General features: G+C 30.2%; 1 protein-coding gene, 2 long non-coding RNA genes and 2 other non-coding genes across 10 annotated transcripts; all 5 read right to left on the reverse strand.

Annotated features, from left to right (window-relative positions):
* Nucleotides 1-2,234: 2,234 nt before the first annotated feature.
* On the reverse strand, nt 2,235-6,823 carry LOC105157601 (uncharacterized). Of its 4 annotated transcripts, none has more exons than XR_016064503.1 (4): nt 6,652-6,823; nt 5,571-5,678; nt 5,026-5,341; nt 2,235-2,533 (listed from the first exon to the last, which is right to left on the reverse strand). It is a non-coding gene; the product is annotated as an uncharacterized LOC105157601 (long non-coding RNA). The 4 variants fall into 4 exon arrangements; XR_002286713.2 differs by having other exon boundaries at nt 2,235-2,536; XR_016064501.1 differs by lacking the exon at nt 2,235-2,533 and adding an exon at nt 4,389-4,576.
* A 5,207-nt stretch (nt 6,824-12,030) lies between these two features.
* Nucleotides 12,031-13,665, reverse strand: LOC105157602 (uncharacterized). Of its 3 annotated transcripts, none has more exons than XR_847458.3 (3): nt 13,448-13,665; nt 12,686-12,793; nt 12,031-12,454 (listed from the first exon to the last, which is right to left on the reverse strand). It is a non-coding gene; the product is annotated as an uncharacterized LOC105157602 (long non-coding RNA). The 3 variants fall into 3 exon arrangements; XR_847456.3 differs by having other exon boundaries at nt 12,031-12,531; XR_016064498.1 differs by having other exon boundaries at nt 12,031-12,576.
* A 1,165-nt stretch (nt 13,666-14,830) lies between these two features.
* LOC148788709 (uncharacterized) lies at nt 14,831-16,698 on the reverse strand. The gene is made up of 4 exons (XM_088878106.1): nt 16,125-16,698; nt 15,365-15,888; nt 15,087-15,170; nt 14,831-15,007 (listed from the first exon to the last, which is right to left on the reverse strand). The coding sequence occupies exons 1-4, from the start codon at nt 16,696-16,698 to the stop codon at nt 14,831-14,833; spliced, it is 1,359 nt and encodes a 452-aa protein (XP_088734232.1).
* Nucleotides 16,699-24,927: 8,229 nt separating this feature from the next.
* TRNAA-AGC (transfer RNA alanine (anticodon AGC)) lies at nt 24,928-25,000 on the reverse strand. Its single transcript has one exon. It is a non-coding gene; the product is annotated as a tRNA-Ala (tRNA).
* A 1,497-nt stretch (nt 25,001-26,497) lies between these two features.
* TRNAA-AGC (transfer RNA alanine (anticodon AGC)) lies at nt 26,498-26,570 on the reverse strand. The gene has a single exon. It is a non-coding gene; the product is annotated as a tRNA-Ala (tRNA).
* Nucleotides 26,571-27,975: the final 1,405 nt, after the last annotated feature.

The raw sequence follows: 27,975 nt of genomic DNA on the forward strand, positions 1-27,975 counted from the left end.
TTTTCGGTGGATTTGGGAAAAAGGGATTTGGGGGATTAGGGATTATATTTTCTGAATTTAGGGAAAAGGGGAGAAGAACGTATTTTGCCTTCGTCTGAAATGACTTACCAGTTGACCAACATGGACCATACCAACTGACTAACGGCACGTGACAGTCACGTGCCATTTTCGTCAGTTTTTAACGGAGTGGGACTAAAGGTGTTAAAAATTTAGGATTTTGGGACTGCAAGTGTTGAACACGTAAAGCGTGGGACCAAAAGTGAGAATGGCCTTATCTAGTGGGACCAAAAGTGAAATTTTTCCATTTAAATATAAATATGTTACATATAATATATAATATACATAGAATATATAATTAACAAAATTAAAAAATATATATATAAATTCGACTTTTCAATGTGATTCGATTTAGTGAGTCTGTAATAAAAAAATCATATTGAATAGTTTAAAGTTATATAAAATATCAATTATTTGAAATAATGCAATTGAAATATATAAAAATATTTTATAGCTGAGATTATTATATGTTCACAATCTATAGTAAATTTATATATTTATAAATGATAGTATTACATTGATTTAACTATCATCTTACATTATTGAACAACATAAGTTAATCAGACCATCAAAATTCAAATCAGACCGTTAGATATGATCATACTTACAGAAAAATACACTTGGTAAAGTTTTAGACTTATTGGATATACAGATGTCAAGATATCGTACTCAGAATATAAGAATAATCATTCAAGTCGGTGTATCGTAGAATCAGGCCATGTGATTTTAAATCAAACTGTCCGATATGATCTAATGGACACGGTCTTATATATATTTAAATTTGGTGTGAATCGAGTAACCAAATTTTAAGATATTGTATTTATTGGTTAAATTTTTTGATCTCATTATATTATAATAAAATAATAATTAAAATTATTCAACCATCACTATTATCATTCAAAATAAAATGTATGATATTGATTAATAATTATAATATATGGTCAGTTTTGATTATAAAATTGATCAAATATTAAATATAAAATGAAATATATAAAAAATTCAAAAATAAAAATATATATAAAAAATAAAAAAATAAAAAAAGCTCGCGAGCTTATGAACAGACACAATTGAGCTCGAATTTTAAATTCGAGCTCGAGTTGAGCTCAAAATCTTCGCCGGTGAGAAAAAATATTAAGAGCAATGTGTGTTTTTTATTAAAATAAAAAAAATTAATAAAAAGTTTACTTTTAGTTTTATTGTAATTAATTAAAATTAAATAATACATTATAATTGTACAAATATATATATATATATATATTATCATGTCATATAATTACAACATAATTATTATTTTCATAAATAAAAAACATTCCTATTTTTGTGTTTTAATATTTTCATAAATAAAAAAAATTTCATTTACAACATCAGAGACGGAAAATTTCTGTGGCTAAATTAAAGAAAAAATTAGCTATGGAAATACAGATGGAAATAACCTAGAAAATTAATTACCGCCATCCCAATATTTTAAGCAATCATTTAGTAGTATTCGAGAGGATATAGAGACGGATATAGAGACGGATTATAACATATTTTAGCAAAATTATATATCCGTCTCTAAAATAAAAATTATTAATAATTTATCATTAAAAATGATAAAAACAGATTTCATTCCATCTCTAAAGTTTCGTCTCTGATACCCTATTTTCATGTAGTGATTCAAAAATTAATTTAATAACTCAATACTACGTTTAAATCAGAAAAATAAATTACTATAGAGATAGTTATATCAACATTCGTAGTACTCAAATCGACAACTTTTTAGGTTGAAAATTATGATCCTTTTGTAAAAGCAAGTGTATGGATTTTTTCCTTGAGATCCAAAAATGCGTCATCTTTTTTTCAAAATTGGAAAATTTTCTGAATTTCTATTTTCTTTTATTTATTTACAAATAAAGATATTAATATAAATCTTGTTTAAAATCGGCACTAGTCTCAATCTTATTATTTGAACAAATTTTTATTGGGTAATTAATCAATAAATTATACCTTATTGGCAAAAAAAATTTAAAACACAAAATTAGTTGTATGATTGGATTTTTTCCATATTAGTACCCATGTGTATAAAACTATTTTTTTTAAAAAAATAGATAATGTAATCACTCGTATATATTAGAATAAAAGATGTATATATTGATTAGAAAAAAAATTAATTAGAATAAAAGAAGCAACACCATATCTGTGATGAATATATATATATATATATATTAGAAATAACATGTTTTATTACAACACATCGAGATATATCCTCCGATACTTCTCTCCAAACATGTTTTTCTTACACAACAACACTCTCCTCCTCACTATTATTTACGGCCTTTTCCGGCCGTCGTGGTGGCTGTTGGTAGCATTGTCTCCGACAACTCTTCATGGTTGCATTGTCTCTGACAATTCTTCAAACAGAAAGGGTCAGTGATTCCAGTGCTCGTGCAGGTTATGTAACATTGCCTCAAACAAACAGCCACCGGATCATCTGCTCCTGCTACACAAGCAATGGTCACTGCCATCACCATCAACACAGACACAACACTCATCACCCCTTTGTTCTTCATTTTCTTATATATAATGTTTTTCTTCTTACAGTTTGTATATGTTTGTTGCATGCAGTGTGAGCGCATCCCTCATTTATATAGATTTTTCAAGAAAATAATATAGAAAGAAATTTCGGATATTATAAGTAGATTATTTAATTTGCAATTATTAATTGCTTGAATTTTTTTATGTAAATAATAATTTTCATATTATTCATATTGTTTTCTTTGATATTTTGTTATATATGAAAAATCTTAGTCTAATGAGTAGTAAGTAGTCATAAATTAATTATCTAATGGGTTCGATTGCATGTAAAGAATTATTTTATTATCTATTATTTATAGGATGGGGTCTTTTCACCAAATTGTGTAGTTTTGACTCGATCATGAATTTTCAGATTTTTTAGGGTTTTTTCTTTTTTAAATTTTTGTAGAAATTTCTTATTAATTACCATTATATACCATACTATTTTTAATTTTTGACTTTATAGGAATTTCCTATTAATTACTATTCAACATACTATATATGTTTATTAATTATTAACCAAATTAAACATGTTAATAATCTAAATGTTATTATTAATTGGATAAGTTAGTAAACTGAGTAATTAAATATTACCAAGTTTAATTATCAACACCATTTAAGTCTGATATGAGGGCCAGATATGTATAAGCATGCAAATCAAGGTAAAAGGAAACAAAAAGACTTACATGGATATATTTTTAATTTTGAAGTTGCAATTTGGATTTTCTTTTTGTATATTATTTATAGGGGTAATTACACTTCTATTATCTGAGATTTGGTGTACTTACAAATAGACCACCCATAATTTAAAAAATTATATCTAACATCTATAAAGTTTGTTCCGACTAACTAATAAGTCTATATGTTAGTTAAAGTTCACTGCATTTGCCATATTAGCAAAAAAACGTGGATAAAAATCTAAATTTACTCATAATTGAGTTATTATCAATTTATTGTCGGTCAAATAGATATTTTTATAATCAAATTATCCTCATACGTCTTCGCATGTTGATGAATGTGTGGAGGTATATTTTCACCGTTAAAATGGTAGTTTGGTTGGAAAAAATATTTTACCTGTAATAAGTCAATCGAGAGTAAATATCAATTTTCATTCAAACTTTTTATTAATATCAACAAATTCAGTAAATTTTAACTAACGGAATGATCTATTTGTTAGACGTACTAGATATAATTTTCCAAATTACAGGATGTTTATGCATAATTGCACCAAAACTCGGAAAAAGGGGATTGTGATACAAAAAATACACAAATTTAATAACAATTATAACTAAATATTAAATTAATACAAGAAAAAAAGAAAAAAACTTTCATTCCCTACGTGGTGAGGAATAGCTAATATCATGTACGGGGGATGACTAATCCCTAATCTAAGGGAATAAGTATTCCCTAACTTCTAACACACCAATCAAAATGTTGGAATGAACTTGGAAATGTGCATTCCCTTCTCATTCCATTCCTACGTACCAATCCCACCTTTCATAAACTCATAAAGATTTCACTTTTTCTAGGGTAGACAGGATTCGATGTGTATTATTTCAGTCATTTTGTCCTCAATATTCGAATTTTTAAATTTCAGTATAAAATTATCAAAATAAATTTGTACAGGACTAAAATTGTCATCCCATACTTACAGAACTAAAATTGCAATATCTCCGTATATATTCATATGCCAACAAACATATATCTAGCATAGATTAACTTTAAGGACAAAAAATTAAAAACTTATTTTTTTCGACACATCTAAAATTCCCAACTCATTTAAAATGGGATAACATAAGTAAAAATAACAAATTTTCGTCTCTGAAATTAGGATTTCCGTCTCTATAACAAATTAGCAACGGAAAAATCCGTCGCCGCAGTCCGTGGCTTAAAGCACTGTGGCTAAATTATTGGCGACGGACTATTCCATCTCAAATGCTGAGACCGAACATTTCCTTCGCTGATTCTGTTGACAAACAAGAAGAAAGTTTAAGTGTAATCCGTCTCTAATTCCATCGATAAAAAAAGAACTTCTGTCTCGAATCCGTCTCTAAAGGTAAAGTTATGTGTTTGTTTATTCCGTCTCTAATTCCTTCTCTGAAACGCATAAAATTTTATGTCTATAATCCGTCCCTAAAACCTTACAAATTTCCGTCTCTGATTCGGCCTCTAAACTTTCTAAATTTTTAGTCTCTGATCCGTCTTTAATTTTTTTGGTTTTTTTTTGGCAAATTTTTTAATTTATGTACCCAAATTAATATCTTGGTCATTATACCATCAAATACATTCAATCAATACCAAAATCTGAATTTTCCATACCTGAACAATAAATATTAAAAAAAAAGATACTCATAATACAACAACACTAATATAAACTAAGTCATAAACAACCAACAGAAAACATAAACTGATTACCTTTCCTGGAATGTTGTTGCTTCTGTTGTCCAGACCACCAGCAAATTGATGGTTTGTGTATCTCATATCTTGAAGTAATTTTCGAACTAATTTTTGTAGGTCTGCCTCCCTCTTCCAAGTCTCTTCCTCCTTCTTTTGAGCTTCTTCAAGAGCAATTTCAAGTAATTTTCTATGTTCTTCTTCTCGTCTTGAAAATTCTTCTTTCATTTTTGCAGCATTAGAGCGCATGTCCTCCACAACTTTTATTAACTCATTAATCTTCTAGTCAGATGCATTAAGAGTAGAACGGACTGAACTTGAACTTGTAGATGAGGAGCTACATCCAAATCAATATAAGCGTCCTTTAGAAGGACCTCCAGTGATATCATACCAAGTTGAGATATCGAATGAAGAATGTGAAGAAATATCAGTACAACCCGTTTTTGCAAGGTATTCTTTTTGTACAAGTACATTAGATACAAAGGAACATTTATGTAATAAAAGTCTAACAAAATTTCAGCATATCTACTAACCAATATTTAAATCCAATGACAAATTATACTTACACTAATTCTTTTGGACTTGTTGTCGATGAACTCCCCAATTCCTTTGTTCTTTCTATGGCATCTTTGAAATAACTCAAGATCAGTTACTTCTCTACCAAGTTCTTTTTCCTATAGTTTTCAAAATAATATTAATTCACATGTCAATAAATTGCGTAAATCCATTTTTTACTATGTTTAAATGCGCATCACTCCGATTCAAAAATCTCATGTTGTCGCATTTAGAGCATGGACATTTGATTTGTCCATTATTCAAAAATCGTGGGTTACCAAAGGCAAAGTTCAAGAACTCCTGATCAACCCTTGTTACAAATTCATTTAAAAGAAACCCATTATCATCCAAGCGCCTCCACATCCAACTACGGTCAATATTCATTATTCTGCAATTTTTAGCAATTTTAGATATACCACCATTCTTATATTGTTCAATAAAATTGTCCCTTTAAAAAATAACAGATAATTACAATTTCCTCTTAACTGTAAGTCATAGGACTAAATATAGAACATAACACGCTATGTTAGCAAAGCCAGGGGAAAAGATCTCATTTTCGGTCTACTAAAACTTTAACATTTTCAAATATTGAGGAAAAAGCTTAGTAAAATCCACAAATGTTTGTGTACAATCTTTTTCCTATTGTAATCTACACAAGATCCTGACTTATCACAAAATTAAATCCACCTCGAATGCATTTCTAGCTGGTATAAGCATAACCGAAAAAATACATAAAAAGAATAAAAACATAAAATAGCCGACCCAATCGCAAATGTAAAGTCCAGGCAAGCAAATCAACACTCACCGCAGACGATAGACTACAGAAATGAAGTCACATACAAAAATACTGATACATGAATAAAAAACGAACCTGGCTTAGATTTCTTAAAACTAATATAAATATGTTATCACGGCCCAAGGCAGAGTTGTGAATCAACCAAATCGTTCGTTTTTCAATTTACTTCAGCAAAAAAATGAATATTCTTATTAGAAGAACGTAGAGGTGTTCAATGAGGCATTTCAACAAACACTTTCAAACCATTCAAATTTCTTCTACAAATCGTAAAAAAAATTACAACGAAGAAAAATTACCTGACGTCGAAAAAAAGCTGTGTCAAACGCGTCGGAGCCGCCGCGAGGGAGAGAGTTAGAGATTGCTTTCTTCTTTCTTTTCTTCTTCGGCCGTGAGAGAGAGAGTTAGAGAAGATGCCGTGAGAGAGAGAGAGTTAGAGGAGGGGTAGTTGATGTTGAGTTAAGAGAGAAAGAGATTCATGACTTAAAATTAGGCAATTCTCCATATATATATATATATATATTGATATACTTTATATAAATTAAATAAATATTAAATATATTAGTTTCTTTATATAATTTAAATATAAATATGTTACATATAATATATAATATATATAGAATATATATATATATATATATAAATTTAATTTTTCAATGTGATTCGATTCAGTGAGTCTGTAATAAAAAAAATCATTTTGAACAGTTTAAAGTTATATAAAATATCAATTATTTGAAATAATGCAATTGGAATATATAAAAATATTTTGTAGCAGAGATTAATATATGTTCACAATCTGTAGTAAATTTATACATTTATAAATGTTAGTATTATATTGATTTAACTATCATCTTACATTGTTGAACATAGGTTAATCGGACCATCAAAATTCTCATCAAACCATTAGATATGATCATGCTTACAGAAAATTACACTTGGTAAAGTTTTAGACTTATTGGATATATGGATGTCAAGATATCGTACTCAGAACATAAGAATAATCATTCAAGTCAGTGTATCGTAGAATCAGGCCATGTGATTTTAAATCAAATCGTCCGATATGATCTCATGGACACGGTCTTATATATATTTAAATTTAGTGTGAATCGAGTAACCATATTTTAAGATATCGTAATTATTAATTAAATTTTTTGATCTCATTATATATATAATAAAATAATAATTAAAATTATTCAACCATCACTATTACCATCCAAAATAAAATATATGATATTGATTAATAATTATAATATTTGGTCAGTTTTGATTATAGAATTGATCAAATATTAAATATAAAATGAAATATATAAAACATTCAAAAATAAAAATATATATAAAAAATAAAAAAAGTAGAAAAAGCTGTGAGCTTATGAACCGACAAAATTGAGCTCGACTCGGGCTCGAATTTTTCGAGCTCGAGTTGAGCTCAAAATCTTCGATGGTGAGAAAAAATATTAAGAGAAATGTGTTTTTTTTATTAAAATAAAAAGAATTAATAAAAAGTTACTTTAAGTTTTATTGTAATTAATTAAAATTAAATAATACATTATAATTATACAAATATATATATATTATCATGTCATAGAATTACAACTTAATTATTATTTTCATAAATAAAAGATATTCTTATTTTTGTGTTTTAATATTTTCATAAATAAAAAAGTTTCCATTTACAACATCATAGACGGAAATTTCCAGCTAAATTAAAGAAAAAATTAGCTACGAAAAATAGATGGAAATAACCAAGAAAATTAATTGCCGCCATCCCAATATTTTAAGCAATCATTTAATAGTATCAGAGGCGGATATAGAGACGGATTATAACATATTTTAGCAAAATTATATATCCGTCTCTAAAATAAAAATTATTAATAATTTATCATTAAAAATGATAAAGACAGATTTTATTCCGTCTCTAAAGTTCCGTCTCTAATACACTATTTTAATAACTCAATACTACGTTTAAATAGTTATATCCACATTCGTAGTACTCAAATCGACAACTTTTTAGGTTGAAAATTATGATCCTTTTGTAAAAGCAAGTGTATGGATTTTTTCCTTGAGATCCAAAAATGCGTCATCTTTTTTTCAAAATTGGAAAATTTTCTGAATTTCTATTTTCTTTTATTTATTTACAAATAAAGAGATTAATATAAATCTTGTTTAAAATCGACACTAGTCTCAATCTTATTATTTGAACAAATTTTTATCGGGTAATTAATCAATAAATTATACCTTATTGGCAAAAAAAATTTAAAACTCAAAATTAGTTGTATGATTGGATTTTTATCCATATTAGTACCCACGTGTATAAAACTATTTTTTAAAAAAAATAGATAATGTAATCACTCGTATATATTAGAATAAAAGATGTATATATTAATTAGAAAAAAAATTAATTAGAATAAATGAAGCAACACCATATCTGTGATGAATATATATATATATATATATATATATTAGAAATAACATGTTTTATTACAACACATCGAGATATATTCCCCGATACTTCTCTCCAAACATGTTTTTCTTACACAACAACACTCTCGTCCTCACTATTATTTACGGCCTTTTCCGGCCGTCGTGGTGACTGTTGGTAGCATTTTCTTCGACAACTCTTCATGGTTGCATTGTCTCTGACAATTCTTCAAACAGAAAGGGTCAGTGATTCCAGTGCTCGTGCAGGTTATGTAACATTGCCTCAAACAAACAGCCACCGGATCATCTGCTCCTGCTACACAAGCAATGGTCACTGCCATCACCATCAACACAGACACAACACTCATCACCCCTTTGTTCTTCATTTTCTTATATATAATGTTTTTCTTCTTACAGTTTGTATATGTTTGTTGCATGCAGTGTGAGCGCATCCCTCATTTATATAGATTTTTCAAGAAAATAATATAGAAAGAAATTTCGGATATTATAAGTAGATTATTTAATTTGCAATTATTAATTGCTTGAATTTTTTTATGTAAATAATAATTTTCATATTATTCATATTGTTTTCTTTGATATTTTGTTATATATGAAAAATCTTAGTCTAATGAGTAGTAAGTAGTCATAAATTAATTATCTAATGGGTTCGATTGCATGTAAAGAATTATTTTATTATCTATTATTTATAGGATGGGGTCTTTTCACCAAATTGTGTAGTTTTGACTCGATCATGAATTTTCAGATTTTTTAGGGTTTTTTCTTTTTTAAATTTTTGTAGAAATTTCTTATTAATTACCATTATATACCATACTATTTTTAATTTTTGACTTTATAGGAATTTCCTATTAATTACTATTCAACATACTATATATGTTTATTAATTATTAACCAAATTAAACATGTTAATAATCTAAATGTTATTATTAATTGGATAAGTTAGTAAACTGAGTAATTAAATATTACCAAATCTAATTATCAACACCATTTAAGTCTGATATGAGGGCCAGATATGTATAAGCATGCAAATCAAGTTAAAAGGAAACAAAAAGAATTACATGGATATATTTTTAATTTTGAAGTTGCAATTTGAATTTTCTTTTTGTATATTATTTATAGGGGTAATTACACTTTTATTATCTGAGATTTGGTGTACTTACAAATAGACAACCCATAATTTAAAAGATTATATCTAAAATCTCTAAAGTTTGTTCCGACTAACTAATAAGTTTATATGTTAGTCAAAGTTCACTGCATTTGCCATATTAGCAAAAAAAAGTGGACAAATATCTAAATATATTCATGATTGAGTTATTGTCGATTTATTACAGGTTAAATATATATTTTTATAACCAAATTATCCTCATACGTCTTTGCATGTTAATGAATGTGTGGAGGTATATTTTCACCGTTAAAATGGTAGTTTGGTTGGAAAAAACGTTTTACCTGTAATAAGTCAATCGAGAGTAAATATCAATTTTCATTCAAATTTTTTATTAATATCAACAAATTCAGTGAATTTTAACTAACGGAATGGTCTATTTGTTAGAGGTACTAGATATAATTTTTCAAATTACAGAAAATTTATGTATAATTATACCAAAACTCAGAGAAAGGGGATTGTGATAAAAAAAATGCACAAATTTAATATCAACTATAATTAAATATTAAATTAATACAAGAAAAACAGAAAAAAAATACTTTTTTCACTCCCTACATGCTGGGGAATAGCTAATATCATGTACGGGGATGACTAATCCCTAATCTAAGGGAATAAGTATTCCTTAACTTCTAACACACCAATCAAAACGTAGAAATGAACTTGGAAATGTGCATTCCCTTCTCATTCCATTCCTACTTACCAATCCCACCTTTCGTGAATTCACAAAGATTTCACTTTTTCTAGACTAGACAGGATTCGATGTGTATTATTTCAGTCATTTTGTCCTCAATATTCAAATTTTTAAATTTCAGGATAAAATTGTCAAAATGAATTTGTACAGGACTAAAATTATCATCCCATACTTACAGAACTAAAATTGCAATTTCTCCGTACATATTCATATGCCAACAAACATATATCTAACATAGATTAACTTTAAGGACAAAAAATTAAGAACTTATTTTTTTTAACACATCTAAAATTCCCAACTCATTTAAAATGGAATAACATAAGTAAAAATAACAAATTTCCGTCTCTATAACAAATTAGCGACAAAAGAATCGGTCGCCGCAGTCTGTGGCTGAAAGCCCCGTGGCTAAATTATTAGCGACGGAAATATTCCGTCTCTAATTCTTAGATCGAACATTTCCGTCGCTGATTCCGTTGACAAACAAGAAGAAAGTTTAAGTGTAATCCATCTCTGATTTCCGTAGGCAATCCGTCTCTAATTCTGTCGATAAAAAAAGAACTTCCGTCTCTAATCCGTCTCTAAAGGTGAAGTATTTCTCTGTTAATTCCGTAATTCCGTCTCTAATTCCGTCTCTGAAACGTAGAAAATATTCCGTCTCTAATCCGTCTTTGAAACGCAGAAAATAATCCGTCTCTAAAACCTTATAAATTCCCGTCTCTAATCCGTCTCTGATTTGGCCTCTAAACTTTCAAAATTTTCCGTTTCTAATCCGTCTTTAATTTTTTTTGGTTTTTTTTGGCCAGATTTTTTGATTTCAGTACCCAAATTAATATCCTGGTCATTACACCATCAAATACATTCCATCAATACCAAAATCTGAATTTTCCAAACAAGAACAATAAATATTAACAAAAAAGATGCTCATAATACAACAACACTAATACAAACTAAGTCATAAACAACCAATAGAAAAAATAAACTAATTATCTTTCATGAAATGTTGTTGCTCCTGCTATCTATACCCACCAGCAAATTGATAGTTTGTGTATCACACATCTTAAAGTAATTTTTGAATTAATTATTGTAGGTCTGCCTCCCTCTTCCGAGCCTCTTTCGAGCTTTTTCAAGAGCAATTTGTTTGTTGATTCCGTCTCTAATCCCATCCCTGAAATGCAGAAAATATTCCGTCTTTAATCCGTCTCTAAAACCGTAAAAATTTCCGCCTCTAATCCGTCTCTAATTCGGCCTCTAAACTTTTAAAATTTTCCGTCTCTAATCCGTCTTTAGTCATGTTTGGTTTTTTTTGGGCAGATTTTTTAATTTCTGTACCCAAATTAATATCTTGGTCATCATAACATCACATACATTCCATCAATACCAAAATCTAAATTTTCCAAACAAGAACAATAAATATTAACAAAAAAGATACTCATAATACAACAACACTAATATAAACTAGGTTATAAACAACCAACAGAAAAAAATAAACTAATTATCTTTCCTGGAATGTTGTTGCTCCTACTGTCCAGACCCACCAGCAAATTGATGGTTTGTGTATCCCACATCTTGAAGTAATTTTCAAACTAATTCCTGTAGGTTTGCCTCTCTCTTCCGAGCCTCTTCCTCCCTCTTTTGAGCTTGTTCAAGAGAAATTTCAAGCAATTTTCTATTTTCTTCTTCTCGTCTTGAAAGTTCTTCTTTCATTTTTGTAGCATTAGAGCGCATGTCCTCCATGGCTTTTGTTAACTCATTAATCTTCTGGTCTGATGCATTAAGAGTAGAACTGACTGAACTTGAACTTGTAGATGAGGAGCTACATCCAAATCCATATAAGCGTCCTTTAGAAGGACCTCCAGTGATATCATACCAAGTTGAGATATCGAATGAAGACTGTGAAAAAATATCAATACAACTCATTTTTGCAAGGTAGTCTTACTGTGCAAGTACATTAGATACAAAGGAACATTTATGTAATAAAAGTCTAGCAAAATTTCTCAACATATATTCTAACCAATAATTAAATCCAATGACAAATTATACTTACACTAATTCTTTTGAATTTGTTGTCGATGAACTCTCCAATTCCTTTGTTCTTTCTATGGCATCTTCGAAATAACTCAAGATCAGTCACTTCTCTACCAAGTTCTTTTTTCTATAGTTTACAAAACAATATTAATTCACATGTCAATAAATTGCGTAAACCCATTTTTTACTGTGTAAATGTGCATCACTCCGATTCAAAATTCTTGTTTTGCTGCATGTAGAGCATGGACATTTGATTTGTCCATTATTAAGAAATTGTGGGTTACCAAAGACAAAGTTCAAATCCACAAATGTTTGTGTAAAAACTTTTTCCTATTGTAATCTACACAAGATCCCGACTTATCACAAAATTAAAACCACCTCAAATGCATTTCTAGCTGGTATAAGCATAACTGGAAAAATCAATAAAAAGAATAAAAACAAAAAATAGCCGACCCAATCGCGAATGTAAAGTCCAGGCAAGCGAATCAACACTCATCGCGGACAATAGACTAAAGAAACGAAGTCACATACAAAAATACTGATACATGAATCAAAAAAGAACCTGGCTTACATTTCTTAAAATAATACAAATATGCTATCACGGCCCGAGGCAGAGTTTTGAATCAGCCAAATCGTTCGTTTTTCAATATATTTCAGCAAAAAAATGAATATTTTGATTAGAAGAACATAGAGGTGTTCAATGAGACATTTCAACAAACACCTTCAAACCATTTAAATTTCTTCTACAAATTGTTAAAATAATTACAAGAAGAAAAATTACCTGACATCGAAAAAAAGCTATGTCGAAGGCGTCGGAGCCGCCGAGAGAGAGAGTGTTAGAGACTGCTTTCTTCTTTCTTTTCTTCTTGGATCGTGAGAGAGAGAGTCAGAGGAGATGCCGTGAGTGAGAGAGAGAGAGACAGAGACAGAGAGAGAGAGTTAGAGGAGGGGTAGTTGAGGTTGAGTTAATAGGGGAGAGAGAGAGAGAGGTTCATGACTTAAAATTAGGCAAGTCTCCATATATATATTTATATATTTATACATATATATATAATTTATATAAATTAAATAAATATTAAATATATTAGTTTCTTTATATAATTTAAATAGGCAAAATGTACTTTGGTCCTACTAGATAGGGTCATTCTCACTTTTGGTCCCACGCTTTACGTGTTCAATACTTGCAGTCCCAAAACCCTAATTTTTTAACACCTTTAGTCCCACTCCGTTAAAAACTGATGGAAATGGCACATGACTGTCACGTGGCGTTAGTTAGTTTTTAATTGGCACTGAAAACAGACTGCAATGCTTGTGTACAGTATTTGGAGGGAAATAATGGCGCAAAAGACGCATTTTTTTGCTATATATATATCCAAACAAACCCACAAACACCACACTACATTCTCATCTTTTTTTCAGAGGCCAAAAGATGTCACAAACATCTCAGAATTCTTCAAATACTGAATGCAATTGTCAGAAAGTTGGTCATTTGAGGACCTCATGGACAAATGACAACCCAGGTAGAAGGTTTTATACTTGTTTTTCAAGGAGAGGTAGAGGTGGATGCGGATTTTTTATGTGGTTTGATCCACCAATGTGCGTAAGAGCTACTATAATAATTCACGGTTTGTTGCGCTGATTGAATTTGCAAGAAGAAGAAATTCAAAAATTACGTCGAAGAAATCAAATTTTGATTTTTGTAATGGTTGGATTTTTTTTGTTGTTGTTATGCATGTTGGTAGCTTGAACATATAAGTTATTATGCATTATTTGATGTTCTTATATATTATTGGATGACCTTTTAGTAATGGTCAATTATGTGTAAAAGGACTAATGGATATGCCTGTTTTGCAAGTAATTATAGTTTATGTTGTGTTTAAATGTGTAAGGATAAATTCTGAAAGCAATAAAAATGGAAACTAAATTGCACAAAAGCAATAAATTAAATTGCAAAAAAACAACAAATGTACTCAAATGCATTGGTTTGACAAAAGTGACAAAAGTTTTCTTACAATATCTAACAATATTTTGTTCCTTGAAACTTCACAAATTTCCCTTGCCAATACAAGCAAGAAACATGATGCTATACAAACCAAAAACGGCTGCCAACAAGTCATAAAAAATCTGTTGCTATACAAGCCAAAATACTTATTGTCAATGCATCTCATTTTGCCTTCTTAGCTATTTTCTTCTTATTCTTTTTAGTTGCATCCAATGCTGCACTTAAGTTTGCCATTGTGACAAAATTCTTTCCTCCTATTGTGAGACAAGGGACTCCACTAACAGAAGATTGGTTCACTTTTGAGCATTGTGTAAAGTTGTGGAGCATGTGTTCACTTGTCTACAAAAAATCAGCTTAATGAGATGAACATGAATTAAGAAAAATGAGTTTAATGAGATGAACATAAAATTTTTTTTACCATTCCAGCGGTATTTGACTGAGAAGCTGCAAGATTTGGTCCATAGAATGACTCAATGAACATAGATCTTGTAAGTCTCCTTGACTGCACATAAAGTAACATTAGTTTCAACTACATAATTAATGGCACTACATTATATTTCAACTTACATCAGAATTTGCAGAAACTTGTTTCATTTGACCTTGCTTCATGGATTTTCTTGTGGACTTCCTTAAATAACATTAAATCAAAGTTAGTGATATCAATAATTGTTGGCTACATTAAATTAAATGACTTACAGTTTTTTGTGGGGCCTTTTCAATAACTGTTAGCTGCATGCTTGCCACGGATTGGTCCTTCTTCTTCCTTGCACATCCTTTTTTATTGTGGCATGTTTCTCCACAGTAATGACACTTCACTTTATATGGTTGCCTCTTCATTTTGGTGATCTGATTCCTTTGGCCTCTTGTCCTTTTTTTCCCTTTGTTAGCTGGCTCACCATACTCTAATCTTCTAGCTCGTGCAGGTCTTCCTGCACCCCTTCCAAAGTTGGGTGGAAGGCATGGGATAAGTCCACTTTTCTCCCAAAGATTAGGGCCATTAACAGGAAAAATTTCATTCTTATACACCTCAATGAAAGTTGCTACGCTATAGCAAGGATTAACAAAGTCCTTTGGCTCTAAGGATTGAGTACATATGGCACTCATTCCATGTTTGCATGGAATGCCTGTTAGATCCCATTTTCTGCATGTACAAGTGTGGTTTTGCAAATTGACAACATACCTAGCACCATCATAACAGGACACTTCATAATACCAATCATCTGACTTAATTGGTATACAATCAGCAGCTTTGTCAATGTTTTTTTCAACAATTTTTCTGATTTGAGGGCAGATTTTTTTGTCTTGCTATTTTTTTCTAGCCCTGTCTCTCAATTCTGAAATTCTATTCATTATCCATTCCCTGATCCATTCAAGCATCGTCATGATTGGTTTCTCTCTGGCCTCAAGAATGCTACCGTTAAATGTTTCACAAATGTTATTTAACAACATATCATACTTTGGAAAACAATTAAATAAGCCCTGCTCCAATGTGTTGGAGGCTTGTCACTAAGCCATTCAACCAATTTAGGATTTAGTTTAGCAAATTCCTCCATTCTGAAATTAAATTCACTCACTATTGTCGCCTTTGCAGCAATCCACAATGCTTTTTTAAAAGCTAAACCTCTAAATCCAACAGTTTTCATGTTGCCATACAAGTGCCTAACATAGAATCTATTATCTGCCCCAGGAAACACATATTCAAATGCAGGAAACAACCCTTTCTGTTTGTCACTAATAAAAGTGTATATGTCATCCCTTATAATATGCGAATCATCCTTTAACAATTCAAAGAACCATTGCCATGCTTCCCTAGTTTCTCCAGAAACCACAGCATAAGCCAAATACAAATTATTGTTTGGGTCAATAGAAATTGCAGTTAGCAAAACACCTCCATAGGGACCCTTTAGATGACACCCATCTACCCCTATCACAGGTCTACAACCAGATAAAAACCCTTGCCTCAAAGCATCAAAGCACACATAGAATTTAGAAAATTTTCTCTGCCCATCATCCCCATATGTCATTACCATCATCACTGTGGACCCAGGATTACTGCTTCTTAATTCTAATGCATAGTCCCACAAACAATCAAATTGATCTTCAGCTTTGCCTTCAATTTTGTCAGTTGCTTTTTACTTTGCTCTGTATGCTTGGTTTCTTGATACATGACACCTAAACATTCCTTTTAGGATCTGTTCTGAAAGCATCTTCATATTTGGTTGACAACCATTTGATATTCACATTCTTCACATTAAATGATCTAGCACATTTATGTGTTGGGTTATACTGTCTGATTCGGAATGTACTCTCTTCCCTTAATTTAAGGGCATGCATTCTCCATTGACACCCATCCCCTAGACACTTAATGTAAACTCTTCTTTTATCATTCTTGAATATTTTCAAACTCATCTTTGTACACACAGTATGACTGTGGATTGCCTCTCTTAGTTCTGTTTTATTACTAAATATCATCCCAATTTCAAAGTGAGATCATATTTGTTTCCAGAATTGAAAACATGATGAGGTTCTTTTTTCTCCTCATCAGAACCAGCAACAGAGTCAAAATCATCTCCACTTGAGCATACATCATCACCTGATGTTGTATCCTCTTTGTCAGATGATTCAACCTCCTCCTGACCACTTTTCTCATCCCCACAAGCATCTAAATCATCACCCTACCCATCATACTCAGAGTTCTCTAAACTATCACTCTCATCATCCCCTTTCCCTGCACTTACCCCATCATTATCATCACTTACCCCAATCTCATCATCATCACCTGCCCAGTACCCTCCCCCTCATTATCATCTGCATACATATCCACTAGTCTGCAAACCTCATCCCATTAAACTTCATTCAATTCAGAATCATTCCCATCATCCACTACTACCCCTTCCCTTTTTGGACATTTATTTGCATTTGTGGTTCAACATTAGGGTTTGAGGAACCAAGCTGACTATTTGGGGTTTCTACGCACTCCAGATACAACGTAAAAGTTCTGTTTTTAGGATTGTATGCTTCAGTAAATTTGACAATATCAGTTTGATACTTGAGTTGTGTAAATTTGTTCAAATGTAGTCTGTAAAATTGTTTAGGCCCCATGTAATCCAACTTCTCAGCAAGTTTGTTCAAGTACTCCACAGTAACATTAAATACATCCATAAAGTCAAACTTACTTTTAATCCCACCCACTTATTCAGGTTTAGAGCTACGAATAATTGAACCCCCATGATACATAATGATAGTGATAAAAAGTTCATTCCCTGAAAAATATAAAAAAAAAAAGAAAAATAAAAGAGCATGCATCAGAAAAAGGGACCACAATACACAACTAACACAATAATTTATCATCCTCAGAAACATAAAGCAACATTACACACACAACAACATGCCTTTATTCTGATAAACAAATGCATGGACCACATGCCTTTATTCTCATAAACCAAAAACAATAACATCGAGGGACAAAAAATATGTCTAAAAAACAACACACACAACAACATATGGACAAAAACAAACCCATTTGTCCTAAAAAATCAAAAACAATAACATCAGGGGACCACAAAATGTATCAAAAATAACACACAACAACATATTTCTCGTAAGACTTCGAAATTATTTTAACTACATTCCCCACAGCCTTGTTCCCAAATGACACAGCTTCAGTTGGATTAGGATATCGTTGAAATCGTAAAAAGAGTTTGCAAATTTACTAACCGTATTTCTCGTACTTAGGGTCTGAAAAATCGACGAGAGCTTGGTGCCTCAAGCTCATCTTCCTTCCGCCACTCTTTACTCCAAAAACTGGGATGATTTTTCGGTGGATTTGGGGAAAAGGGATTTGGGGGATTAGGGATTTTATTTTCTGGATTTGGGGAAAAGGGGAGAAGAACGTATTTTGCCTTCGTCTGAAATGACTTACCAGTTGACCAACATGGACCATACCAACTGACTAACGGCACGTGACAGTCACGTGCTATTTTCGTCAGTTTTTAACGGAGTGGGACTAAAGGTGTTAAACATTTAGGATTTTGGAACTGCAAGTGTTGAACACGTAAAGCGTGGGACCAAAAGTGAGAATCGCCCATTCTAGCGGGACCAAAAGTGAAATTTTTCCATTTAAATATAAATATGTTACATATAATATATAATATACATAGAATATATAATTAACAAAATTAAAATATATATATATATATATAAATTCGACTTTTCAATGTGATTCGATTCAGTGAGTCTGTAATAAAAAAATCATATTGAATAGTGTAAAGTTATATTATGATGTCATATAATTACAACTTAATTATTATTTTCATAAATAAAAAACATTCCTATTTTTGTGTTTTAATATTTTCATAAATAAAAAAATTTTCATTTACAACATCAGAGACGGAAATTTCCGTGGCTAAATTAAAGAAAAAATTAGCTACGGACGGAAATACAGATGGAAATAACCAAGAAAATTAATTGCCGCCATCCCAATATTTTAAGCAATTATTTAATAGTATCAGAGATGGATATAGAGAAGGATTATAACATATTTTAGCAAAATTATATATCCGTCTCTAAAATAAAAATTATTAATAATTTATCATTAAAATGATAAAGACAGATTTCATTCCGTCTCTAAGGTTCCGTTTCTGATACCCTATTTTCATGTAGTGATTCAAAAATTAATTTAATAACTCAATACTACGTTTAAATGAGAAAAATAAATTACTATAGAGATAGTTATATCTACATTCGTAGTACTCAAATCGACAACTTTTTAGGTTGAAAATTATGATCCTTTTGTAAAAGCAAGTGTATGGATTTTTTCCTTGAGATCCAAAAATGCGTCATCTTTTTTTTCAAAATTGGAAAATTTTCTGAATTTCTATTTTCTTTTATTTATTTACAAATAAAGAGATTAATATAAATCTTGTTTAAAATCGACACTAGTCTCAATCTTATTATTTGAACAAATTTTTATTGGGTAATTAATCAATAAATTATACCTTATTGGCAAAAAGAATTTAAAACTCAAAATTAGTTGTATGATTGGATTTTTTCCATATTAGTACCCACGTGTATAAAACTATTTTTTTAAAAAAATAGATAATGTAATCACTCGTATATATTAGAATAAAATATGTATATATTGATTAGAAAAAAAATTAATTAGAATAAAAGAAGCAACACCATATCTATGATGAATATATATATATATATATATATATATTAGAAATAACATGTTTTATTACAACACATCGAGATATATCCCCCGATACTTCTCTCCAAACATGTTTTTCTTACACAACAACACTCTCCTCCTCACTATTATTTACGGCCTTTTCCTGCCGTCGTGGTGGCTGTTGGTAGCATTGTCTTTGATAACTCTTCATGGTTGCATTGTCAAAAGTGAATATCAATTTTTTATTAATATTAAGAAATTTAGTGAATGTTGACTAACAGAAGAATCTATTTGTTAGATGTACTAGATATAATTTTTCAAATTACAAAAAATTTACGTATAATTACACAAAAAAACTCAGAAAAAGAGAACTGTGATCATCCCTGATTAATTTTAACCATGTTAATATGTATATGGAAATATACAAACTTAAATTTCTTAGCTATTTTGAATTTTTTTGAATTAATTTCTTAGCATGTTTGTTTCATTCTTATGGTAAAGCTTTAATTGATGGAAGTACGTAAATTGCGTTTTTTTACGTGGATGATAAATCAAAATTTAATTTCGTTATCTTTTAATGATTAAAAATATTATAGAATTGATTGAAAATACTTTCTTACTGAAGTAGAATTCTATTGTAAGGGAATATATAGCAAAAAATAAATAATTATCTAAATAATTCATATCACAAAATAAACGGGGTTTAACTATATCCTTTCGAGGCGATATTTTTTTTTCCTTTACAATGCGATTTCTTTCTCTTCCATCAAACGATATGAAAATTTTGAAATAAACAACCCTATATGTATATATATATATATATATATATTTAATTGGTTTGAATTTTTCTATGAATATTATATAATTTATACTAACATGTAGCAATGTTGTGCACAAAAATGTTATAATTTGTCTTTATCAAAAAATTATTAGACATCTTTTTCCTTCTTTTTAAAAATTTGGGTTATTCTTTTTAAAAAAAGGATTTTGAGCTTAAAAAAAATAAAAAGAATTAACTCACTCATCTCAAATTAACTAAAAGTTTTGAGAAGAAATTATTAAAAATTTGGGAGATGGTCATGATGATTTAATTAATTTGAACATTACAAAACTTTTCATTGCGTACTTTTAAAATAAACTGATTATGTATATTTTGAAGCCATATTTGGTTAAAAATATAGATGTTAAGACATGCTTATTTTATATTTTATCTTGATATTATTCATATTGCACATTTTAATTTTATGAGAAATTGAGAATATATATAATAAAAATATATATTATATGTAGCCATGTCGTGTCCTATTTTTTCTATATTTTTCGTGTCGCCGTATCCGTGTCCATGCATTATACAGTGCATGTGATGTTTTTTCTATTATATAAATCGACCGAAAATTTATTATATATGGCAAAGTGCAAATTTCACAAAATATCTAGTATTAGGAAATAAGTATGTGAATCCAAGTAATATCACTTTTTTCTTACCATGCATACATAACTATTTCTTAATACTAGATACAAAAAAGCACAAATTTAATAACAATTAAAATTAAATATTAAATTAACACAAGAGAAAAAGAAAACAAACTTTCATTCCCTATATGCTGGGGAATAGCTAATATCATGTATGGGGGATGACTAATCCCTAATTTGAGGGAGTAAGTATTCCCTAACTTCTAACATACCAATAATCAAAACGAGGAATGAATTTGGAAATGTGCATTTCCTTCAAATTGCAATCCTACGTACCAATCCCACCTTTCTTGAATTCACAAAGACTTCACTTTTTCTAGGGTAGACAGGATGCAATGTGTATTATTTCAGTCATTTTGTCCTCAATATTCGAATTTTTAAATTTCAGGATAAAATTGTCAAAATGAATTTGTACAGGACTAAAATTGTCATCCTATACTTACAAATATAAAACAACTTGCCCGGTCAAAACAATTTTTTCTAACTCTTTTCAGACACTTGGATGAAGAAAGAAAAAAGATACACATCATCAGTCCACTGTTGGTTAAACATATCAATAATTTCAATTTAAAAAATACAGACGATGAAAACAAATAATACTCTATTTAATTCCTCTTATAAACTTGATGACAAAATCTCCAACACAATTTCTGATCGAATCACAATTTCTTCATATATATATATATATATATATATATATATATTTCAGAAATAACATGTTTTATTACAACAGATCGAGATTTATCCCCCGATACTTCTCTCCAAACATGTTTTTCTTACACAACAATACTCTCCTCCTCACTATTATTTACGGCCTTTTCCGGTCGTCGCAGTGTCTCCGACAAGTCTTCATGGTAGCATTTTCTCTGACAACTCTTCAAACAGAAAGGGTCGAGGGTTCCAGAGCTCGTGCAGGTTATGTAACATTCCCTCACACAAACAGCCACCGGATCATCTGCGCCTGCTACACAAGCAATCACTGCCATCACCATCAACACAGACACAACACTCATCACCCCTTTGTTCTTCATTTTATTTTTTTTCTTCTTACAATATACATATATATGTTTGTTGCATCGCATCCCTCGTTTATATAGATTTTTCAGGAAAATAACATAGAAAGAAATTTCTGATATTATAAGCAGATTATTTAATTTGCAATTATTAATAGCTTGAATTTTTCTATGTAATTAATGTATTTCATATTGTTTTCTTTGGTATTTTGTTATGTATGAGAGATCTTAGTCTAATGAGTAATAATTAACCATAAATTAAAAATCTAATGAGGTCGATTGCATATAAAGATTTTTTTTACTATCTATTATTTATAGGAAGGGCGAAAGGGTCTTTTGACCAAATTGTGTAGTTTTGACTCGACTATGAATTTTCATATGTTTATTATTGACCAAATTAAGCATGTTTAACAATCTAAATGTTATTATAATTATATATATATATATATATATATATATATTAATTGGATAAGTTTGATGTGAGGGCCAGATATGTATAAGCATGCAAATCAAGGTAACAGGAAACAAATCATGAATTACATGGATATATTTTTAATTTGGAAGTTGCAATTTGTATATGTTTTAAGAGATAATTACATTTTCCTCCTCTAAAATTTAGTGTAATTACACATAAATTTTTTATGATTTGATAAATTACATCTAGCATCTCTAAGGTTTGCTTACGTTTATCAAATAAGTCCTCCAATAATTCAAAATCAATCGAATTTATTGATATTAACAAAAAGAAGAAAATCCAGATAAAAATCTATATTTACTCTAGATTGACTTATTCCAATATATTGCAGGTCAAATAAATCTTTTTATAATCAAATTATCTCCGTAAGTATTGAGGTGTATTTTCACCGTTAAAATGATAGTTTAGTCGCAACAAATATTTGACTTGCAATAAGTCAGTAATAAGTCAATCGAGGGTAAATATTAATTTTCTTTCAGTTTTTTGTTAATATCAAATAATTCAGTGAATTTTAACTAATTGAGGGATTGATTTGTTAGACGAGATCAAACATAAGGCTTAATAGATATTATTTTTCAAATCACAGAAGGTTCTACGTATAATTACACCAAACTTTATAGGAGGAAAGTGTAATTTTTTCTTATATTTACCATGTTAATTTGTATATGGAAATATACAAATTTCAATTTCTTAGCTTGTTTGTATTTTTTTGTATTAATTTCTTAGCATGTTTGTTAATTTAATTTCTTAGCATGTTTGTTAGTTTAATTTCTTATGGTAAAACTTTAATACAATTTTTTTTATCTTATTATCTAAATAATTCATATCACAAAATAAACGAGATTTAAATATATATTCTCAAAAGTTATGTTTGAAAGATATGTGATAGGTATACATAAAAAAGCCTATAATACCCTTAATGAAGGGTATTTTAGTCTTTTCGCCCGGGATCCACGTATTTTCTATCGGTCGGGTCGGAGCTGACTCGATCCGGACCCATTTATCGACTTGAAGACCCAAGCAACGCCAGCCGTCCGATCGCAGACGTAAGCTAGCTTGGATAAGGCCATGTGGCCCATTCTACAGTACCCGACTAAGCCCTATAAATACCTCAAGACGCTATATTACGAGGTAATTAATGCTAATCTTTTTGATCTACGCCTTTAATCGCACACATTTAACTCAATCAATCTAACTTGAGCGTCAGAGAGTCGTTGCCGAGGACGTGCCCTACTTGCCAGGAACCCAACACTTGATCTTGGTAGGGTTAGTTAACTGTTGTGAGGTCGCTCATCCAGGTCGCTGATTTCGAGCAAGATCAATATGAAAATTTTGAAACAAACAATTATGTGTATACATATATATATATATATATTTACATATTTCATTGGTCTGAAAATTTCCTTTGAATAATATATAATTTATACTAGCATGTACCAATGTTGTGCACATGAACGGTTATAATTTGTCTTTATAAAAAAACTTATAGATAATAAAGTTAGAACTCTAACAACCAAAAAAGATTTTAAAAAAAAGAGAGTATACTTGAGGCCCGCCTCTAGACCCAATTAGGGCCACGAAACCTGGCCCTAACAGGGGAACTAAGGTTTAACCTGAACCTAGGTCTATTATTGGATAGGAAATTCCTTACTCAGGCTCAAATCCTAACAAAACCCAATTCATTAAGTTATGCTTGGGCCCAGACTGATCCGACCTGAGACCCAATGGGTCTCGAACCCAAATCCACTCTCTCAAACCCGTTTTTTTAAATTACTGTTGCTACAACTCTTGTGTATACTATTATACATACAAGTTTTTTCTTTTCTACACACATGCATCCATCCCACTTATTTACATACCAACACTTGAATCCAAGGCTTCAACCATGAGATCTTGATATCCCCTAGGCGTCAAAAAGTGAAGAATAATCCCTAAAGTTGATGGAGTGTGACACAACTGCTCTTTGTGATTATCTATTTATCAATGTGATTATCTATTTAGTATACAATTATGCTATCAAGTAATCTATTTCTGCACATACCCGACGTCAAACTATAAATATGAGATTGAAGGAAAAAACGATTTGAAGCCCAAACCATTGAGAGTGTCCTAAGAGTGAAAAAAATGGAGATGCGGGGTATCGATCCCCGTGCCTCTCGCATGCTAAGCGAGCGCTCTATCATCTGAGCTACATCCCCTAATGCCAAGCTTATTTGTAAGTTCTTATATATATATATATATATATATATATATATTCGTTGTAGTTTTCTTAAGAAATATATAACAATTGCCATAAAAATACAAGAACGAAAACGATGTCCAATATATATATGATAAACTAATTGGAGATAAGGTATAAGTACTTGTATTAAAAATTAAGCTAAAGCTAAACTAATTTGTAAAAAGAAAGAAAAAAAAATGGTAGAAAAAGGAGTGGAAAAATAGGCATATCATATGCATATTTAATTATTGGTTGATAAAGTAAAAGTTAGTCAAATTAATTAAACATGTGATGAGAAACAGGTAGAATGATTGTGCTTATTTTTTTTTTTTTTTTTTTTTTTACCTAGAAGGGATTTGGTTAGCTTTAGTATAAAGGTTGGATGAAAATGCATGGGAATATAAGGAATTATAAGCATGGATTTAAGTTAAGTTTTTAGAAATATACGTTGATTACCCGAAAATACGTTCAGTTCAAGAGAAAGTTCATTTTAGATAAGGCCCAATAATGTACTCAAGAACGTGAACAATCCAAGGAGGAATGACCCCCGACCGGAGACCTTGCCCGAGTCCCAAGTGGACTACAATCTGTCAATCGATAGGGATTTAGGCCATAAAAGTAAGTCTCTTTTCCCTGATAAGGGTACACATTTTTTGTCGCTATGTTATTAATCATTATTGATTTATTCTACGATATTTTTATTTTACATAACTGTTTGTTGACTTGAGCCTTAAAACAATGATATATTTTTTACAGGTCTTCTTGCAAGACTTATAGAAAATGAAGCCGAAAGGCATCAAGTTTAAACCCAAACCCAACGAACAACTATTTGTTCATATCATATGTGGTATATAGATATATATATACATGCATATATAATTAATTTATATATCTGTACTATTATAAAAGAAAATTTTTTATCGTACCAATTTTTTAATACTCAAATTCAACCTTCATTTTATTTCTTCTCTTTAGAAAAAAATTGATCGGATAAATAATTTCATAATTATATTTTTTTTTCTTCATTATCCACTACTTCATATTTCTCTCCCCCCTCACTTGTGTACATTTATTATAACTTTTCTTGATTCGATTGAATATTCCGTTACATCTGACCCAATCACAAGTTTACTTGTAATTAAGCCCACAAGAACCAAATCCGCCGCTGATTAGAAGTTCGATAATAATCCCACAGAGCTCAGTTGTGTGGGATTGTATAGAAATTTGTGAAAAAGTTGGTACAAAACACCCACATAGTCCAACTCGATAAGTACTCAATCGCTTAAGCTGTGTAGTCAAAAAGAAAAGCAACAGCAGTTCACACTAGTTCGCCGCATCCGCCGACGCGACCCTGGCGTCACCATACCTTTTCCGCTAGACTCACGCAGAGACGCAACGCCCAGAAGCAGAGCCACCCTGTGTATGCGGGTTTCGGCAGTTGAACTGAATTGAAACACGGTAAGAAGAAATAAAATGGAGATGCGGGGTATCGATCCCCGTACCTCTCGCATGCTAAGCGAGCGCTCTACCATCTGAGCTACATCCCCGGATGTTAATGTTTTGGGTGATTCTTGGATATATGCTTCAAATTGGATGGGTCCACAATTTTGAATATTTTGAAGGGTAAATCCCAATCTACTCCCCAGAATTTGTCATATTATAAATATTTTTATTATTTAAAAAAGTATAAACATTTTTATAAAATTAATAGCTATGTAACATACCTCATTGTCCATCGTAAAAAACGTATTTGTTAGATGACCATTAATTTTAAGGGTGTTCACAATTCGCTTAAACCGATTTAACTGAAAATTGAACCAAAAAATTCAGTTCGGTTTTTCCTTCACCATTTGGTGGCCAAACAGAACCGAAAATCGATTTATATATATTATTTTATTAAATTAAAATATATTATTATATATTATATATTATATTATTCTATTATATATAATTTAAAATTTTGAATTGTATTCGTAAATATTCTTTTTATTATACAATTTATTTTTTAGATTTTGATATTTTTGTACATGTATTTCTGAAAAAATTAAAAAATTATATATATTTTAAAAAGAATCAATTCTTTTGATTAAAAAACAAAACAGAAACTGAACAGCATTCAGTTTAAATCGAATCAAATACTGTTCGGTTCGATTTTTGATTTTGAATCGAAACAGACCTCAAAGCATTTCTTCAGACAATCAGGATCGGGACCTCGTTGGAAGCATTTCGCAAGACATTCTTCGCATGTTTCTGCATATGCTGTAGATATAATCAGGAACACCATCACTATGATGACTGCAGGTCCGAACCACCCTTTGCCCTCCATTTTTTTCTGATTTAATTTTGTGTTGCACCTCTTGCTAATAATACTAATTGAGGTCCCCTATTTATAAGTGGGACAGAATTACAAGAATTTAACTTTTTGGACTTATGCACCGCATAGGGGAGATGTTATTTGTAATCTGTTTCGAGATTGCATGTATATGGTCTAAGTTGCCAATGTTTTGGAATCTTCTGATTTTGTGTCGCGTATTGTTATAGTTTGGGAAATTTTCTTACCTAAATCAAATTTGATTTGTCTGTCAATAGATAGGATAAAATTTTATATAGGTCCAGATCCAAACAAATTAATTTATATCTAGACCATTCCCAATCCATTAAGCCCGACTCAAGATCCATAGGTTTCTAAACTTGATCAAAATTCGATTTTTGGTAGGGTCAGACTCAAACCCTTTTTTTTTTTGTTTATTTTTTCTGCATATCATATTAATTAAATTAAATCTCTTTCTTTTTGTTTCTATCTTTACCCATAATTTATCAATAAATTTAGAATTATTGAGACCAATTCATACACAAATAACTGTTTTGCAATATAATTTTTTAAATATTATATCATTTATTATACCATTTAAAAAGTAATCTTATATGAAAATATTTCAATCTACATATTTA

This window comes from Sesamum indicum, linkage group LG3, assembly GCF_026168435.1.
Source record: "Sesamum indicum cultivar Baizhima isolate 11 linkage group LG3, ASM2616843v1, whole genome shotgun sequence".
NCBI classification, from domain to species: domain Eukaryota; kingdom Viridiplantae; phylum Streptophyta; class Magnoliopsida; order Lamiales; family Pedaliaceae; genus Sesamum; species Sesamum indicum.